The sequence below is a fragment of the Lonchura striata genome, chromosome 2, assembly GCF_046129695.1.
Source record: "Lonchura striata isolate bLonStr1 chromosome 2, bLonStr1.mat, whole genome shotgun sequence".
NCBI classification, from domain to species: Eukaryota; Metazoa; Chordata; class Aves; order Passeriformes; family Estrildidae; genus Lonchura; species Lonchura striata.
This window is the reverse complement of record NC_134604.1, coordinates 107,558,985-107,579,834: the sequence shown is the minus strand read 5'-3', so window position 1 is coordinate 107,579,834 and position 20,850 is coordinate 107,558,985. Positions and strand designations below refer to the sequence as shown.

The 20,850-nt window shown below is 39.6% G+C and overlaps 1 protein-coding gene across 1 annotated transcript in view; it reads left to right on the top strand.

Moving 5' to 3' along the window:
* The first annotated feature begins 5,098 nt into the window (after positions 1 to 5,098).
* Positions 5,099 to 20,850, top strand: part of DMD (dystrophin) — a 1,151,138-nt gene continuing 1,135,386 nt past the window's right edge. The window contains exon 1 of the mRNA XM_077781657.1: positions 5,099 to 5,199. Coding sequence (XP_077637783.1) covers positions 5,115 to 5,199 — 85 coding nt within the window. The 5' untranslated portion in view covers positions 5,099 to 5,114. The remainder of the gene's footprint in view (positions 5,200 to 20,850) is intronic.

The following is a 20,850-nucleotide window of genomic DNA, read 5'->3' as shown; positions in this document are numbered from 1 at the left end:
GAGTGCTGACTTTCAGTTTTGCTTGAACAGATTATAAAACTAATTCTAAGATGAAACCCAAGCTTTTTAATCAGCTGTGACAAAAGCGTATATGCAGTTTTGAATAGCACTTCTGAAAGATGGAAATAAATTACCTCTTTATTTTCAATACCAGTAGAGGCTCATTTTCCATTTACACCATGTGATTCTTCTTAGCTGAGGGAGTTGCCATAAATTAGTTAGGGCAGATGAAGTCTGTAACACAGTTACATTTCCTTCTTGCTTCAAAGCCATCATTTTAAAGCATAAATTATCACAAGGAAAGCTTTTATGTCCTTTTCTGACTGTTTATTCATTTTGATTTATCGAATAATTAAAAAATAATATGAGAATCAAAATCCTACATAGCCAAGAAAACTGGTTTTAATATAGGATGGGTCATTCACTGTGGTTAGGATAAATAACTTATTTTTTCAGGGAAGATGGTGTTCTGGTAGACTTTTACAAACAGCTCTCTTACCTAGATTAAACAAGCTGTAGAAATATTTCTGATGCATTAGAAATGGCCTGGCAGAGCCAGAATGTGACATGACCTCCTGGAAAAGGCATGCATGATTTTGTATGATTTAAAAAAGATTTTAATCCAGACTGTTAAATTTTCTCCTAAAGTTTTAGACCTTTCTTTCCAAGGAATGTGATTACTGACCTGAAAGGTGGGACATCTTCCCATATAATCTTTGGGTCTATTTTAATATTTATTAGATTGTTTATATTAATGAAACTTATGGATAAAGTCTAATTTTGAACAAGCAAATGCTTTCAGCTTGTTGACAATAAGCAGCTGTCTCAACATGACTAGCAACAAGTCTGCTTTTAAACATGCATCTAAAAAAAGATCAGTATATTTAAGTGGAATCAAAGCATACAGATGTCTTTAAGGATAGATAATCTATCATTCAGAACATCTAACCTCAGACTCTGATCATGTTTAAGAGTCTATTATTAAGTCAATAATTTGCTGAAATGGTCTTTTAATAACTGCCACTTACCCATTAAAATATATTATTCATCCTAAAACGTAATTTCTAACTGAAGGCCTCCCTAGTATTTCAATTAACCAGCCTCAGGTTTTGATAAAAATCTAACCAAATAATTCCAATAGCATACCTTAAAAACACAGTGTAAGATTTTCCATGGTGACTGTAAACTGAGAGAAACTTCTTTTCTGGGACAAGAGCTGACTAGCAAGAGTTGCCAGTTCTTGTTTAGCATCATTGATCCTGACCATACTCTCTTCATCCTTAAGCAACAAACAATGTACACTCTACATGAACATATATGCACACACATTAGTGCATGCACACACACATACACATCCCAGAGAATTACTTTAAAAGTTACATGTCAAATATTCACTATCAAAACCAGCCAATTACTCTTGTTGCTTGTTCTGTGATTTTTTTTTTTTTTTTTTTTTTTTTTTCTTCTTCTTTTAAGCACATAATATGTTACTAAATTTTGGGAATGATAGTTTCCACTGAGGTTTAAATAAGTGACATATTTCAAAATACAGAGTGTTTTGAAAGTTTGCAGTGCTACAGGCACCAGTGTGAGCTAAGAGTTCTCTGCATCTGAATTTAAAAGACACATGTACTGTTGCTGAAATCGGGGAGAATTTTAGATGCAGGGATTTTGTGTGATTAGACAGTTCCAAACCAATCTCATCACATTTGGCTGTTACATGATGAAGACATTTACTGTAATTTAGTGTGATTTTGTGTTTAAGGGCCTCAATGGAAAACCTTCTTCATTAATAGAATATTTGTTCTGGGAAAGAAGTATATAAAACCTTTTCCCACCCTGATTAACATGATGGAATAACTTTATCAAAAGAATGTAACATATGTCGCTCTAGTGTCTTACCTTGATTTGGACTTCAGGAGTTTAAATACTTCAGAAAGTTTTGTGATTAGATTAGCTTCCTGGAGACCAGATCTGTCTCCAACAAGATTCCTGTTGGTGGGGAAGCAAGACCTTTAAGCAGAATGATAATAATTGTAATGCAGTAAAAGCAAGGAATTCTTGCTGGAGACTCTCTGAACTCAACTAACAGTGGTGCTGCAAACATACACACACGTGTGTGTAGATATATATGTAGGTAGAGTTTGCAGAACTGGGATGCAAAATTTTAACCTAACCCCAAAACATGAGGTACTGAACACTAAGGGACTATGCCTGCTCATAAAGTCAATCAGATCTGTTAAAACTTCAAGCATTGAATTTCTGCATACAGTTTTGCTGGCTCTCTAAAACAAAGTAAAACAGATTCAGCATTTAAGAATGTGTTCTTATATGCTGAATATAATCATCTATTCTATAAGATAGTGTTCTTCCTGTTGTCAAATCACAGTAATGAGATTTTGGCAGTCTGGAGTGAAAAGTGTCAGTCATGAAATTTTTGCCTCTATCCTGATTGGCTTCCTTCTACATTTCTGTTATGGAAGAGCAGTGATCACAACTTGGCCAAAATGAGGTTAAATTATCTTCCCTCTATTTTGGCTTCAGGAACAGACAGAAGACAAGCTGGAATAAGAAGAGGGAAGCAGCTATACCATCTCCCCAGAAGGGTTTTAAAGACAGAACAGAACGTATGGGAGGCTCTGGATCAGCTGTTGAGAAGTGCATGAATCCCATTTCAAATTCTGTAATGCTGTGCATGTTATGGGGGAGGGGAAGGCATGTAGGAACTGCCACCTTCCCCAAAGCACCAGAATGCAAAAAACAAGTCAGCTTAAAAAGGAGAGGCAGAGAGGCCGAGACACCAAGACATCAGACATTGGGAGGCAGACAGGAATTACCGAATGTCTGGATTGCTGTGGGACTGGGAGAATCCAGCTGATAGCTTGGGAAAACCTTGGCAGTGGGCGATAACAGGGTACTAAACAAAATGGGAATATTGGAGGAGAAACTACAGGCTCTCCTCACTAGCTGGTGTAACCCAGCCTGCAATTTGATCTCAGACAGTTTTTCTAGCAAGAACCCCTGTGGTGGGAGCCAAAATTGCATCACTGCAAGTTTGTGAGAGTTGGCACACACCATGGGCAAGTAGAGGGAACTGAAAATGGGAATATGGACAAAGAAATATGATATCTCTCCCCTGAATAATGCAAGGACAATTTCATGCGTTTTCTGAGTAATGTTTTTTGGTATTCAGGCTGGCAATATTTCATTCTTTTCCCACTCACTTTTTTTTAAAGTAATAAACACTGATCATCACATACAAACCTTAAAAATACTTTTGGAATTATCAATTATGAAAAAAACCTCCTCATCTACTTCATTACTTGAATCTATGAACAACAGGAGCGCAGAACCCAGCCACGAGACACCCCCTGTGTAGAGGGTTTGTCCCACTGCTTCACATGGGGACAAGCCCCTTTCCACAGAATCTACCACCACATGCCTGTAAATAGTGTTCCTTTAATTGTTCATTGTCTCTGACTTGGTTTTCTTACCTAGTTCTATTCTGTTTAACTCTGTTATCTTCAAAATAGTACATTTCTTCTGATATGCTGTGGAATACATGAAGAGATGCAAGTCCTTTATTCTACACAAATACAAGTGAAGGCATACATCCTTTCTACATCTTATCCTTAATTTCCTGTCCCTCTATATGTGCTTATGAATTATCTATTAATTCATATTAAAGATGAGAAGGAGCTAGGCTACATTTGTTTTAAACACACTACATTGTCATCCCACAAAGTAGCAAAAACAGGTGATTCTCTGCTTGTCTGTATTTTAAGGTGAAATTTTTAAGAGCTTGGATTTCTCTTGTAAGGAGAGCGGGTGTTTAAATACACACAAGGATATTTCCTGTGTCTGGTTACTTTCCCCATGAGATGATGCAATCTGCTTGGGGGCCTGGAGAAATGAGGGAAACAGCATAAAAGGCAAGTCCTGAAATTTGGTGTGAAGAGAAAATTGAGGGGAAAGGAATAATGGTGGGCTGGAGGCAGCCATCCAAATTGACACTTAATGGAGGTTGCAAGGAAGCAGTGCCAGCGGGAAGCGTTTTGTCCCTTGACAGGGGACAAAGATGTGCCTCTCCTGTATTTAACACAAGAGGAAATGTTTTCCTGTATCCCGCTTTCCTGGAAACGGATAAGGGACTTGACCAGCAGGTGCCAATAGGCTGCCACTCGGGTGGCTTTGGAGCAGTGCCACTGGACCAGGTATTCAGGACCTTCGCCCCTAGGTGGATGAAGGGGGCGGAAGGCAAACCCGGGCCGCTCGTCCGATCCCTGCGGCAGGGCAGCCAGCCCGCGGGGCAGGCACGGGCACTGCCCGGGCTCTGCGGGGCTGCGGGGTGCGGGCACTGCCCGGGGGATGCGGGGTGAGGGCACTGCCCGGGCTCTGCGGGGTGAGGGCACTGCCCGGGGGATGCGGGGTGCGGGCACTGCCCGGGGGATGCGGGGTGAGGGCACTGCCCGGGGGATGCGGGGTGCGGGCACTACCCGGGGGATGCGGGCACTACCCGGGGGATGCGGGCACTACCCGGGGGATGCGGGGTGTGGGCACTGCCCGGGCTCTGCAGGGCTGCGGGGTGCGGGCACTGCCCGGGGGCTGCGGGGTGAGGGTACTGCCCGGGGGATGCGGGGTGCGGGCACTACCCGGGGGCTGCGGGGTGAGGGTACTGCCCGGGGGATGCGGGGTGCGGGCACTGCACGGGCTCTGCGGGGTGCGGGCACTGCCCGGGGGATGCGGGGCTGAGGGGCGCCGGCAGCTCCGGCGGCACAGCCGGGCCACCCCGGCCGCCCCGACTCCTCTTCTGCCGGGGCAGCGAGCGCTGCTCGGGGCCGCAGCGACGTGCGGCCGAGCGGGCAGCCGCCCGCAAAAGTTGGAACCCGCCGCTGCCAGGGACAGGCTGGCTCGGTGCCGAGGCAGCCCTCGCTGCCGCGGGCGGTGCCCCGGGGGGACCCTGCTGGCTAATTGCGCCTCTCCATCCTCCGCGGGGGCGGGGGGCCGCAGCCGCCGCCCCGGCGCTATTTCAGGGCGGGCGGCGCCGCTCCACACCTGGCCCGGCCCGGCCCCGCCAGCCTCGCTCCCCCGCCTCCCTCGGCAGCTCCTCGGGCATGGCCGAGCCGGGACGCCTGGGCCCCGCTGCCGGCGGCGAAGCGGCCGCCGATGAGTTCCGCGATGTCATCCGCAGCCGCTCGGGTAGGCACCGCACCGCACCGCACCGCACCGCGCCGCGCCGCGCTCCCCCCGCCCGGCCGCGCCGGGTCCCTGCGCAGCCCCGGCGCTCGGGAGTTTTGTCTGTCAGTGCTTTGCCAAATTACTTTTTGTGTTGGCTGAACTTTTCCTTTCGCTGTGAGGCGCAGACGGGGCTCTCCCGCCGGCTCGCTGGGCGGATCGCGCATCTCGGCGTGACGGGCGCGATGCTCGTGTCCGTGTCCGTGTCCCAGCAAACGAGTGCGGCCGTGCGGGTCCCCCCGCTGTCCCCTGCCTTGGGCTGAGCTTGTGCCGCTTGTGTTGGCGGGCAGGTTGTTAAATCTGTAAATGGGAACAGCTGTAACGCTCCCCCAGAGGATAAAGTTTCATGTGCCTGGGGCCCCTTATTCCAAATCCGTGGTAGTAAAGGTATTTATAGACCATTCACCGTTTACTCATTTGCAGTGCAAGTGCATGTGGAGCTACAAGTTAAATTAACTCTTCTCGAGGCTATATGTGCTTGCCCCGTGATCAAGCTTTAATTTAGTGGTGCCCTTAGACAGTTAAATGACTTTTTAAAAATGGTTGTTCTTGTATCTGAAAAAAGCAGCAGCAAAACATGTGTCATTCATTACGGAATAATTAGGGCTGCTATGGAAATTTCAATCTTGAACTGTTTGGGTGGTAGTAAGTAGAACTTTAAAGTTTCTGTGATAAGTTTTGTGAATGTTACTTTTACTCTGGTAGTATAAAGACACCCCTGTAGCAGAATTTGGTACTTTCCCACTGAAATCTCTCTGATACAGTTCATGAAGACCTTTTTTTTTTTGTTTTTTTTTTTTTCCTAATGCTATCCCCGTTCTGTTCTCCTAATAATTGCTTCTCCTTCAATATGGCATTTAAAAGGATGGGTATTGCCCATGGGGTGTAGGAAATGTGCTTTCCAAGCCAACAGAAGTGGTGAAGAGTTAAGTGGATATTTAACTTTTTTTTTTCACCCAAAGAGCTTCTCCTGGCTTCTGTGTCATGTCTTTTACCTGGGTTTCTGCACTGTGAGAATGTGAAAGAAGTGTTGGGTGGGCTGTCTCCATAGTCATTCCTGGTTAGGCTGGTTGTGTTACCTCTTATGGCAGCACATGTTCCCTGTTCCATACTTAGCTCTCTTACTGTTTAGGGGATATGAAATGCAGGCTGAGCGCAGCACAGTGAAAAGCCCTCTTCATTTAAAGTCTTGTCCTGTTAGTGTATAATGAAGTATTTGGGCAGTTGCTGACTGGAGGAGCAAGAACTTGAATTAAAAAAAAAACAAAAAAAAACCACTTCAGATCCATGTAACTTTCAGAAAGTGAAATTGAGGCAGTAACTTCACTGTTAGATACTTACAAATCTGAACTGAGTGTTTCCTCCTACATTTTTTTCCCCTATAGCTAGTAAGTACTTTTAATGTTCAGTTCTATTTCCCACTTTAAAAATTCATAATTGAGAACAGACACTCTCTGAAAAGCTAGACAGGAAATGTTACCTATTAACATTTTAAGCTTTTCCTAATTATCCCTTATACTTTGTTTCACTTGGAAAGTCTGTTTCCAGATCAACTTCAGTGGCAATATGTTAGTTGCATAATAAGTATAAGATCTCAAATGACTCTAAAATGTTTCTCAAGTTTCCTGCTATAAAGTAGTATTAGGATTTAGATGTTAGCAGTAGGCATGGAGCAAACATTTGTGCTTCTTAATTGGGCACAATTCCCTGGTGTAATATCTATGATGAATAAGAAACAGAATCAGTTTAAGAATCATAGAATTGCCCCAGATGTTTATAAGCCTGGAGATATAAGGAAATTCAATTTCCATGGTAATATTCATCACAGGTATACTTTTTGTTTTGTGGTATACCTCACCGTGGTCTCTTACTCTGCTTATCTTTTGTTGTTATTATCTAACTTTGAAATGCAGGGCTTAAAATCTGACTATGGATTTGGGTAGCAGCAATGAACAACTAATTAACACAGTTGTTGGCACAAGCAAACTTGAGAAGAATTTGGTGGAATCTTGTTTACAAGCCTCATGATGGGTTCATTTTGGGTTGGGATTTTTCTGTAACCTATGACCGGGGTAAGGCATTTCTGGATTTGGGATTCTGTATTTGTTTGAACATGCATTCTTGAACAAATTTGGGTTGGAAGTTTTAGGAGGGGTTCTCAAGCATAATCATTAACACACCTTAAGTCTGTAAAATTGTTCTCAGATGGCACTTTCTAGGCCTGCAGAAAAGATTTTGGGACTCAGTAAGGAAGATCTTGGTGACTGAACATAAAGCTATTGTAGCAATCTTATGGAGCTTTAGGGCACCAGGTATGGATGGGCTTTAAAAGAGATTGTAACCCACTTGTTTTTTACTGTGTTTATATTAATTTCATCTTTTGGGGGTCTGCTGCTTTCTGTCAGCTCCTGGATAAAAAGTTTGACCTTTGGCAGGTGCAGGTCATGTCTTCCCATGAAACCAGGGAAAAGATAGGGTAGAATATGTTGCTATATTTGCCATATCAAAATATTATATACTTGCAGATTCAAGGTCATATTCAAAAGCCCATAGTATCAATATTTTGTTAAGATGAATGGCTGATGCAGATAGTATTACTTTGGGCATCCTGCTGTCAGTTCTATGTTAAATGATTGAAAAAAGTAATGAGGATTCACTTTATGTAAGGACAAAATTTAAAAGTTTGTTAGCACAATTTACAGGAAGGCAGGCTCTGTCAAATATTCTTTATGTACAAATTTTACTGATCAAGCGATTCCTTGCAGTATGTTACAACACACACGCACGAAAATAGCACTAGCAGTAAAATACCTACTAAATTGTTTAAAACACACAAAACAGTTGTATTGCAGAAGTTACCATCGGGGAGTGTAAAATGGGATTTTCCTCGTTGTGTCTCTGTGAGGATAATTTCAAGCTCTGACACTAATTCATCATTTCTTACTGATACAGCATGGGTTGAGTTGCCTGAGCTATGAAGAAGATTCACAGGTATGCAGAGCTTAGGAGTGAGGAATGTAAGCTGTGCTGCCAGAGGGAGGGAAGAACTTAGTGGCCACTGCAGGGGCTCTGTTCAGCATGTCCTTGTCATGTGATGTAGGGAAATGGGTGTAGGAAAGTTTATTTTTGCCTCTTGTATATGGCACGGCTGATTCTACTTTGAGAAATGTGTTGGAAAATAACCACAAAACCTGAAATCCAAGGTGAATGTATATGGAGCTTAGACAATAATTTGTTTTAAGCTTTTTATGAGATGCTGCAGAAGTAACTTAATTACTATGAGTATATTCATGGCCAGAAAATCCTAGCTGCTGAATGCCTACTAGGGGAGGGAGCAATAAGGAAGGAGAAGTCAAAGCTGGTAAATTTATTTAAAGCATATGATATCTTGCACAGAGAAGATGGTTAACCTCTGGGGATAGATCCTTTATATCTAGAGGTGTTTGGTCCAGCATTTAGTACTTTTTTGTGAGGTAAGCTTTATTCAAATGCGGGCTACTGGATTCAGCATGTAAAAGCCTGTTGTAAAACATCAGTCCAGACCATATCTTATGGTCCCTTCTGATCACAATGGTATTCATTTGAGTCTGTCTGGGTCTTCAGTTTAATGCTTGCCTTCCAAATTGGGCTTTCCCCAGACCTGATGGACTACCCTTTTTCTTTCTGGTGTGAGACTGAGGCTGAGCATATTCCTTTCACCCTGTGCAAGGGCACTGACAATTCTTAAAATACTGGGGTTAAACCAGAATCCATCCAGGTCTTGAGCTAAGATTGCTCCAGAGAGGTGTTAAGCTAGTATTAGCAAAAAGGCAGTGTAAAACAGCTGCAAATGTGGATGTTACAAGCTGCCCTTGCTTTCCAAACCACTGATAAGCATGCCAGTCTGGAAAGTGTGGATCTCTAATGTATTGTACTTGATGTCATGTTTGTTGAATGCATGGAGACCATGCCTTGGGAAATGGATGTTGCGAAGCTTAATAAAACTTATCTTTGTGATTTAATTTCTCTGAAGAACACGTGGTTTTGATTTTTTAGAATGCCTTTCCTGGCTGTACAGTTAAATAGCACCATCAAGTCTCAAATGCATTTGCATGCTTGCTATGTTGAAAGAACACTTAAAAAAAAAAAAAAAGCAAATGCAACCCAAAGCTGAGAGTGAGTGGTTTTATGCAGTAAGAAGAAATCTGCATGCCATAAATACTTTGTCATAAATTTAATGAAGATTTAGATTTTATTACTGTTTCAGAACTTGGTAACTGTAGTCATGATTAGCAACACAAAGCCCTCTAATTTCTTTAGTTCATATGCATCCATCAGAAAAGTGCTGAAGACCTCGTTTGTTCTTAACTTATAGTACAAAATTATGCAGATCTGGAGTAAGCTGCTGTTTTAACTTGATGACTGCTTAGAAAAATGATTTGGTGTGGTTTGGGGTTTGAGTGAGGACTTTATCTCACCCACATTGCCTTCTGTTAAGTTGCAAGACTTGAAGTTCTGCCGAGAAGACAACTATTTTGTTCTTTATATACAGCATAACAAAGCAATTGTTAGGAATTGGCACTAAGAAACGTTAATAGTTTCCAGAATATATGCTTTCTTTTCTTTTGTACTTAATTGCCATTAAAAGGTAAAGCTACAATGTGTAGTGGTGATAAAAGCAGTTAAATAGACTTATAATGGTGGTTCTGCTTTTTTCCTCTGCTTTGCTCCCTCTGTCCTACCCGAGCTTCTTTGATGTGCAAACTGTAGGCTTTAGGGGCTGAGTGAAGCTGCTGCATAAGGGCTAAGTACAAGGTCATGGTCATAAGGCTAATGCATGTGTCAAAATAAATATTTATAGATAAATATTTTACATACAAAATTTGGGTTTGGATGGATATATTTCTATATTGCTTAAAGGAAAAAAAAAACAACCCTCTGCTGATGAAACAGAATGAAAATGTGGATATAAACTGCTCAGACTAATTCATGGCTTTGCCAGTTCATCTGTGGTTTTGTGGGACACTTGTAGCTTGCAAAGCAATTGTAGGGCAAAAGCTGATAGTGATGTGGTAGTAATATCCTCCTGTACTTCATCCCTCTTCAGGACATAGATTAGCAGGATGTAATAAGCAGAGCAAACTAGAAATTTTTTTGCAATGTTTACAATCACAGCATGCAAAGGTGTCTATGTAGAAAGTGATTTTTAAATATGTGGTTTATATGGGTAAAATAATTTAATCACTGAAATAAATTTTTTCTTGTACAGGGCTTCATTATATGCTTTAAACTATTGTACTCAAATCAATCTTTTGGGTTTTTTCCAGATAAAATTAAATTACATATGTTTCTCTTGCTGAAATTAAGTTTTAATCTTGTTTTAGTTTTCTTTTATTTTGAGGTATTTCCTTTATTTCTATTATACTTGACAGGCTGCATTTATTTTTATCAGAATGAGGACCTCACTATCCACTATATAATGTGCTCATTGTGGTGTAGCAGATGCCTAACTGTAGGACAAAAAATTGTATTTTGAGTAGTTAGGTGGTTTTTTTTCCACATCTATTTAAGATTTGAAAAAGCATGGGAACTGGGATGTTCAGAAGTGCTGAAGACTTGCAGCTTTTGTTACTTAGTCATTTCAGTCTGAACAGAAGTGGAGGGGATGAAAATCGCTATGAAATGTGTTACCAAAATATCTCAAAACTTAAATCCTGTTAAGTAGTAGTCTCTGATCAAAAGCAAACATTTTTTTCATTTCCATGGCAAAAGGTCATCCAACCAGCAATTTATTTAAGATACTAAATTTAATAGCTTTCTCTATAAGTATCTGTTTTTTAATTGCCTGCCTTCTGTATACTGTTGCCTTGACAACAGTATTTTGGTATGGTGAGGAGTTATGATATTTTAAATGTGGATCTAAAGAAATACTATATGTGTCTTTAAACTAGCTTTAGACCTGCAACATCTGTAAACAATTACTGTTGTAGCTGTTGAGTGCAAGTGTGTTGGTTGTATACTGTAGCTGATTCTGTTGTGTGGATAAGTGCTCACATCTTGTCATTAGCTGTATACCCATTAGACATTAAAGGTAATGGATTTATTTTGATTAAAGTGATCTCCTGCCATATGAATCTCTAATTGGCAGAATTTAATTCAACACTTTTCCTTTCTTTCTTTTTAAGTTAAGAATAATTCACTGTCTTGAATGATGACTTGCTTGTGGTTATCAGCAGTGGCGGGGGGAAATCCCCTACCTTGGCATGTAATTTCAAAGTACAAGTGTCTTCCTTGAAAAAGCTAAAATATCTCCTAGCATGGTACCAATGTCTCTCTGTGGTGTCCCATCCATTGCTGAATTTCTGAAATTACTTTGAATAAATTCCCACCTCTTATATCTGGAACTCCATGAGCAATGGATGTGCTGCTTTGTGTTACCTGGCAAATACTAGACTGAATATCAAGGTTAGTTTTTTGCTGTACTTATACTGTGTGATTTGTATCAAGAACACAACGTGATTGAATTATGCTGCAGGATGCAATCAGATGCCATAAATATTATTGTCTACAAAGAGTCTTGGAAGTGGTTGCTGGACTGCTTTTAAGAAGCACTTTGGCTTGGCTATTGAAGCCATAGATTGGATCCTAATTTTGAAATATCAACCTGTTTGTTAGCGAGATAATACACTGTATAACTAATTTATTGTTTAGAAGAATGGTTGGATTTTAAAGAAATATATACATGAACTATAGCAAGTTGATATTGTTTGTAGCTTTCAAAAGCTGCTTTTGCCTTTTGTTCAGCCAGTGTATCAAGTCCTTATCAAAGAGGAAATGCACTAATCAAATTACTTAGGGTGCCTGCCCTGCTTAGTAATTTTCATTTCCACCTTGTTGTACAAGAAGAAAAAAATTTAAAAAGTGCAATATATGTCAGCTTCTACCCAGACACTGTTCTACGTAAGTTTGAGACAATCATATAGGGGAGGAGGACCTGTAAAGTTCATCTGGAAGTTTTCACTAAGTCACAATGGTCCCAAATGAGCTTCCTGTAAAGATTGTCTAGTAATGTATTAATAAGTAATAATTGAAGCAAAACTATTATTTAACTACGATTTCATCATGTTAACTTTTGCTTGGTGATGGTGTCTACTGTTCTCATATTCTCTAACGTCAAGAAAGACTTGCTGGTTTGGTGTTTGGAATTTATCAGACTCTTTACAAATAGATTTATATGACATTTCCATGTTGTCAGTGGAAGTAGACGAGCATAATAAAGATTGTGTTATAAATTTATATGCAATAGTATTTTAGTTCTTGATGGCTCACATCTGCCATGAACCATCTGCAGGAACTGGGTTTAGCCTTGCATATGGCCTTTAAACTGTGAAGTATAATCTTCTACACCTATGGCCTAAGCCTATTTCTTTAGTCCGAAGTGTGCCTTGGGACTGTAGGAGCATCCTATCTTTAGGTTATCTAGCATCACAATTATCACATATGTTCCTGAAAAAAAACTAGCAGCTGGGAAAACAAAACAGCACTTTTATTGCAGTGTTGTTTTTTTCCCCACGCACAATAATTAAGCTAATTCAATTAGGCTTTGTGTGATCTTTCCCCTTTTATCTCAAGTGTAATGCTTTGTTGAACACTAGAGGGAAATAACTAAGGATTGGCAATGTGTACTTGCAAAATATTCTTCAGCTGAACGCTGGCTGCCTTCTCAGAACGATTTCTGGTTGTTGTGGATTTAAACAATTATCATTTCATTATCTGGAGATTCTGCAGAAGTGTCACTGGTCCCTAATTTGCTGGAAATGTCACTGTGCTGTTGGTGTGGTGTGAAGCTGCATGGAACTTGCTGCTTGTTTGGGATTCTTTCCCCGTGGTTTCCTGTACCCAACAGATGGGTGAAGGAAACTTCTACTGTGTGAAGAAACTTTCTAGTCTGCTTCCCAATCCATATTGGACTTGCTAAATTTATGTTAATTCAGTCATATTTTTTCTTTCCTCTTTGTAATGCTGCTGGCTGGCAACAGCAATAACGACAGTAGTGCTGGAAGATTCCCTATCCTCTGGGATGATGGCTGTTTTCTGAGTTGTTTTTTCATAGCTATAAAGTCATCAGTAGTGCAGGAAAGAGCAACAGATTGAGGCCTGGTGACACTGCACCAAAATTTGTTATCTCTGCAGTATCTGGCTTGATCAGAGCTGTGCAGGCTGGGTGTAATCTGAGCTGCTTCTGTAAATTCCTGCAGGTCCAGATTCTGAAAGCAGTCAAGGGAGAATTTGGTTCATTAGGGATTAATAAAATAAATACTGAGTACTACTTAGATATAATGGCCTACAGTAAAAATTGCTAAATTTGTCCTTCCCCTCGGGGAAAAAAAAAAATCTCAACAAAATATTTGTTTGAATGTAACCAGAAAGGTAGAAGTGGTGGTCCTTAGGCAGTCTTGACCCTTTCTGCTGGATTATTCCAATGACCTTGTCTAGAACTGAGGGTCTGTGAATTTCAACCAGGTGTCCTGCTACACAGAGAAGCGAGTCCACAAATGGAGTGATTTGCATGGCAGAGTAGAAAATTAATTCATCATGATGATTGCCATTTGGCTGATAGTTAAACAGAGGCATAGATAATACTAATGCATTCTTCCTGCAAGACTAAGTCAATTAAACCCCATCCAGCTGAGACAGATCTCTTTTCATCAAGATTTCTTTCAAGGCTCATGTGACTTCCTCCACATAATAAATTAGCAACTGGGAATGGAACACCAAAGTCAGTTTCATTCTTTAAACTCTTACTATAAACTCCCTCAGGATACTTTGGGGAAAAAAATCAGTTACAGTACATTTTTTCCCCTCCTTAGAAATTGTCCTTAAAAAAAAAAAAGTCCCTGAATGACTCATTTAGACTTATGCAAAATATTCTGCTGAAAAGTTCTTAGTCATTTGGTATGTCAGGATTTCAGTCTTCTGTTGTGGGAAAGAAGAGAAGGTATGGTGCACAGACACACGACTGATTTGTATTCAAAACATAAGCACTCACCCAGAAAAGTTTAAATCTTCTGCAAATCTGGTGTAGTTTTAAAAGATCCAAAACTTATGTTTAAGTACTTAAGTACTGCACTTTTGTGGCTAGGCTCTTTAAAACAATTATTTCTGCTTAATTAATATTAACAGTACATTTCATCTCTTGTAGCTGCTGCAGTTTGAATAATAATTCCAAGTTTAAAGCTATTGATTTCATGGAATTATTTTGCAAATTATTCATTGCATAGGTTTTAATAAAAGGGGAATGTTTAAGTATCAATCTGAATAAACACTGTGAAATCCTAACTTTGTTATGAAAGATGACTTTAATTATTTTTGTTCCAAAATATTATGCAATCTAATATCCTAAACAGTTACAACACTATCAATCAAAATGCAGAGGTATGATGTTTAAAATTTGTGCTTTCTTTCATGAGTACTGTTTTACAGATAGCAGAGAGAAGGATTCTTCATTCCATCTGAAACTGAAAGAACTCTTTTCTCTAAGAGCAAATGTTCTCTAAGTAAGAAAAGTAAAGCTCACCAAGAATTTCAGTCGTGGCATGAGAAGCCCACATTTAGCTAAGCTCCAGATCCCTTGCCAGTGCATGCCATGACTTACAGGGAACTTTCTACTCAATAAAGGTTTGCAGAGAATCTGTGATTTTAAGCATCAAAAAGATCCCAAACACCAAACCAAACAAACAAAAAAATCAAACAAATACCAAACTGGAAACAATCTTGAAGAACCCAACCACACAAACTAAAAGTAACCAAAAAATCCCCAAACCACCAGAATACAAAAAAAAAAAACAAACCAAAAAACAAAAAACCAAAAAAACAACAACCAAAAACACACCACTTCCACACAGCCTCTCTGCTTCCCAGACCATGAGAGAAAAGATAAATGAGTTTCCTGGCCTAGTAGTGTGATATGTTGCCGCTCTGACTTTGCAATGTTCATTAACTACTTAATCTGCTTTAAAGGAGGAAGGTGAATCTACATTTTGTTTCAAAATGCATGGTCATTTTCTGATCAAATCCAAGTTCAGCTCCCAGTCACACCCTGACTGAGCCTCATCTCCTAAGCTTTCACCTGGCTTCAGAGGTGCTCCAGCAGGGGCACCTTCCTCAGGGTGCAGCTGCTGCTGCTGATACCCAAGAGCTTGGCTTGTACAGCTCCATCACATGGAGTAGAGGGTCCTGGTAGAATATTCTTGCAGTTTGCTTAGGTTGCTAATGCCTGTAAGAGAAGTTACAGCCTAAGCACAAGCACAGACTGTTTCTTTATCAGAGACAGACATGTGCAGCTATCAGCAGCCTGAACTGTAGGCTGGGCTAACCTGGCATGTTAGTGCTAATTGCTAGACAGTGATCCCAAAATAATCTGGTGATAGCTGTTGGCACTCCTGGGTGAACAATCCTGTATCATGAAAGAGAGTATGGGATGTGGTAGTCCTCAAGTGACAGAGAGTAGTGGGTGGTAGAGTTTTCTCATCAGTGGGATCCTTGTAGAAAAGGGAGAGGCTGGCTTGCTTGTTACAAATGTTCTGGCTGTGGTTCCCTGCCAGAGCAGGGTTAACAAAGGAGAGATGAAGGCTCAAAATAGACAAATGTATTCCCTGTAAATAACACCATGAATGTGTGATAGATGGTGCTACTGTTGGAGTGCTGCATTAGTGCAAAAAAAGTTCTGAAGATGTAACTAACATTACTAGAATGAGTATATTCTATGTACTCCTACCTAGACAGGTAGAAAACTTGTAAAGAAAAAGATATAGTATCTTAAAATGTAAATTAATTAACAGTGACTGTATGGGGGGAGTAGTTTTCTGCCTCTCATTTGGGCATGATATATATGTATTCTAACTGGGAAAGAAATGAAAAGTTTAATTTCACATCAGATTCCTTATTAAGTATTTTCTTGTAGTTAAATTAGAATGCTGCTTGCAGCAGTTTAAAGTGCTTGTCAAAGTAAAGAGCAGCTTGGCATATTTCTTGTTTTCAGAGCTTAAAGTACTAAAGAAACACTGGCACAGGAATTAAACATGCTTTTTTCTTTTTTTTTTGTTCTTTTTTTTTTTTTTTTTAATAAGAGTTTACCTGTGTAGAAACTGATTTTGTAGGCTTTTCATACAGCCATGACTGGAATGAAGCAATCCCTTTGGAGGGTTGTTGTGAACCAGAAATTACACTGGCTTGCCTTCAGTGCACATGCAGCTTATTTAATGAAGTGATGAGCAAAGTATATAAGCCTGAACATACTAAAAGGGAATGGAAGCTGAGTTTTCTTGATATAATTATGCCTGGGATTTGATCTGTTTCTTTCCCTGTCCTGGTGGGAAGTTTATCCACTTACTGCTGTTCATAAGTGCTTACGAATGCTAAATTCAACTGTTTCTTCAATGCATATATTTGTTCAAAGATATTCTAGTCAAGAACAAACCAAGAGACTTCTGGGCCAATTATCAAAATCAGTACAAAATGCAGGTGTGTGAAATATATGCTTTTACATACAACACATGTCTGGTGTTTTATAGTGAACCAGGTGAGGTTCATATAGTGAGGAGTTTTGCATTTGATATCTCTATTTGCCTTACTTGAATGCTGATTTTCTGTCTCAGTTCTGGAAAGTTTTCTGGCAATGCCATAGGATCACTTACTTCTAAGATACAGCACCACTCCTTAAGTAATGCTCGAGTTAACTTTTAGGGGTTTCACAGCACATAGTAGATCCTACACGTGGTGTTGCCTGGGATGCTTGGAATTGGGTTCCAAACTTCAGTTTTCTATCAAGTGACTATATTTTTACTAACTTCACTGATCAGCATATCTATGATTTCTTTTTTTTCCTGAAAGAATACAATCCAAGTGATTTGGGGTTTAATGAAATCCTGATGTATTCAGGTATATGTTTCAAAGAAATAGTTGAATTAGGGTCTTAAAAGAGCTTAAATTTCTTTTAGGATAAAATTAGTGTCTTGCAATATTTAATATCCATTTATAAGAATGTATCTTAATTATTACTGTATGATCTCTTTAGTCTTTGAAATGCAAAAATGCCAATTCTAATTAAGTGACATGTTTAAATAATTAAAAAATCCTCCCAAACCACAACAACATAAACCAGTACAGAATACACTTTACCTTCTGTTAATTAGTCAGGCTTACCTGTCTTCCATGGTATATTAAGATACTTTGATTTATAGAGCATCAATTACCTGATAGAATAACTGGACCATGCTTTTTTGCTTAAGAGATAATTCTGAGATATAGCTTTATGATGTCATTATCTTGATAAATGCTTTTGTCAGAAATATGATACAGCTGTAATGAAATTGTGGTTCAAAACAAAATTTGCAATCATGATATAGATGGCAAGAGTACCAGTTGAGCTTGACTTTTTCTTTTTCCTCTGTCCAAGTTTAACAAACTAAATAACAGTGGAGGGGAAGGAAGGAGTGCTTAAACAATATGCAAATTGCCCCATGTCCACACCATGTTTGTTGATCAGAATGTGAGAAATGTATGTTTCTCTTCCTGAGGAAGCTTGTTACAATCTTGCCATAAATTCATAACCACTTTGTTAACCATGGAAAAACTGATTTATGTTTAAAGTTGTATATCCACTTGGAATGGGAGATCTGCATTAAAACTGCTTCCTGAGTTTGGTCATACTTTATTTGCAAAAAAGCCTCTTGTGCATGTGTGTATAAAAGGACATTCAGGGATGAAAGCTGTAGCCTAGGTATATACCTTGAGTGTGTGAGTGCTTAAACATTCATCCCACCCTCTGGATTCTGTATTCCAGCTGGTACAACAATCAAGACAAGGAAAAAATCTTACCTACACCCTCATGTGCACTATACTGCAATGGAGACCAAGGCATAGCATAAAAGATCCAAAGCTTTTGTTGCAGAATTTTGTTTCTGGATGCTGCTGCTTTTCTCGGCATTTCCCTCTTGTGTGAGTTTCTGTTCAAATTGTGATGGTACCAGCAGTCAGGAGTGTGAGGATCTGTGCTTTGCTTCCCGGGTTGGTTCTCATCTCTGCTGATGGGCACTGGGTGAGTCCTGTGGTCTCTTCTCCCTCTCTATGGCACAGAAAATACAGCACTTGGGACAGTGTTCTGGGAATGTGTGTGTGTTTTGGTGGCTCTTTTCTCCACCAGTACCTATCATCAGAGATGCATTAACAGTTCTGTTGGATTTTGTGGTACAATATATTATCTAGCTGGCTGGAAAACTGTAGAGGAGACAAGATGTCCTAACACATGGAAAAATATCATGGATTATAGGATTACAGATTAAGGCTCTGTTCTTTCAGCAAGGCAAGCCATTATCCTGGTCATATTTTGTGGTCTATTTACTTTTTTTCCTTTTTGAAGCCCTGCCAATTAAAATTTGGCTATACTGAATCTCTGGGTTTTTGGGTTTTTTTTGAATCTCGAAGAATCTCACATTCATTATACACTAAGAGCTGAAAAATAAAGGTCAACCAGTGTCTGTTTCTTTGCAGTCTGTCCATGAATTTCTCCACTCAGGGACTTGTCTTCAGTGATTAGGATTGGCAGCAAAGGTACCAACTTTTTAAAGTCCTTGTACAGTTTTTGTGATATTTTCAGGGATGAAGGGACACATTGGCTTCTCAATGTGACATTTTTTTAATACTGTAGTAAATATTAGTAGTGGCAACCCTTTTGGGGCAAGGGGAATTGGGGTGAAAGGAGCAATCTTGGCTGAAGACTACCAGGAATGGTTCTGGAGAATGCTGTCTCCTGACCACTGCTACACAGAAGTGTCCTGGACTACTTCATCAGACAGCATATTAATAATTTTACCAATGTTAGATGAAAAATTAGAGTAAGAGTTGTGGAATTTGTGATTCACAGGAGCAAAAAAGTGAATGCTTTCAAAGAATGGAGGTGGATTTTATTCAAGTGCCCAAAAAAAGCTAGAAAAACATTTGCAAGATAGGGCATTGCAGCATCATGGATTTCTCTGGAACATACATAGAATACACCGACTTCTAGGATCCTCAATGTGACCTTTCAGAAGAATAAGGGGGAAGTTGTGCAGATGGTACTGCAGCAGTGGATGTCAGCTAAACTGGCTCAATATTCAAAAGAGGAGTATGGAGCTGTGATTTAATTGTACAAAAACTTGAAGAACATAAACCACCTTGGTTTAAAGAAGTCTTTGCAAATAAGTATTTTATTTGCAGAACCACATCTCCAGCTGTCAGGCTTGACAGCAGATTATGATACTAATCCTACTTAAATGGTTATATAACCAATTAGTGGTAGGTGTGATGAATTCAGTGTAGCCTTGAAAGAGTTTAGCATTCAAGTAATGCATTGTTTGTAGAGAAGATTGCATAGTAAATGTTTTGGATTAGAATTTTGGTCATTTTCCTGTGTTTTGTCTGTAATTCTGAAGTATGTGGTCTCCTCTCTGTTGCTAAATGCATTTTCTGTTCTCTAAATATAGCTACGTATGATGCAGATGTAAATAAAGCAAATTTTTAGTCCTATAATTCCTGTTTCAGAATGTGGCCAGCTGCTTGAAAAGACATGGTGATTAATAGATAGAGCTATTTTGAGGTTAAGAAACTCCTGTCTAGTAGTGAGAGAAGTTTAATATAGGTGAAATTCATGTAAATAATTGTATTGCATCAAAAATAGGATCTCCCTTGCTTCCTAGGATCAATCTTACCAGAAGGAACTAACACACCTCTGTTGACAATTTTCCAGGGATACAAAAAATGGAAATGTAAGTTTTGCAGAGTAAAAATGCTCTATGGAGAATAGTGAATCGAGCTGCTTCAGATTAGAGATAAACAATGCAGGTCACTTGTGGCTGGCCTCCTGAGGAGTACCTGGCCTTTTTGCGATCACAAATGGCTGATACTTCATGAATGCTGTTTTGATAACATTGTATTTATCTTAATTGAATCTTGAAAATAATATGGTTAGAAGATAAGGCTTTTTAAGATTCAAGTTTGCTGTTATATTCTCTTGTCGAGATCTGTGAGGTAAGTATTAAGATATGAGCACTCTGTGAATGAAGGTTTTGGAGCCTATTCCTTTAGAGCACAACATCCAAGACCCTTGGACTGTCAGAGGGCTTATGTGCTTAAAGCTTTAGTGTACATCTTGGGGAATGTCCTGGAGCTTGTGAATATATTCAAATTTGCCACCACATTTGAACAATTGCTAGTCAGTTTTAATGTTCAGGGCTACAGTGAGGTAGTTAACCTGATCAAACTACCTTTTTAAACCCAGCAAAAAGCCCCCTTTATTCAGCAATATTAGAAGTGATGATCTCAAGCTTGCTGTGAACTTCTCTGTTCTCTGATGGAAGATATTAAAGGCAAATCCAAATAATTCAGGAGAAATTCTGCTTCTGTATCCCTAAGGATTGAATGGAAATGAAGAGTGGCTCCATGTTGATAAAGATCCCAGGATTCCTCCTTCATATAGTAGGTAGAATTTTTGTTGTCTATTTTATTTGAAATTTGAGATTAATGTAATGTTGTAATTCAATGTAAACCCCAGTTAATTCTTCACGGATCTTAAAAGTCACTAATCCCAGGTGACTTCAG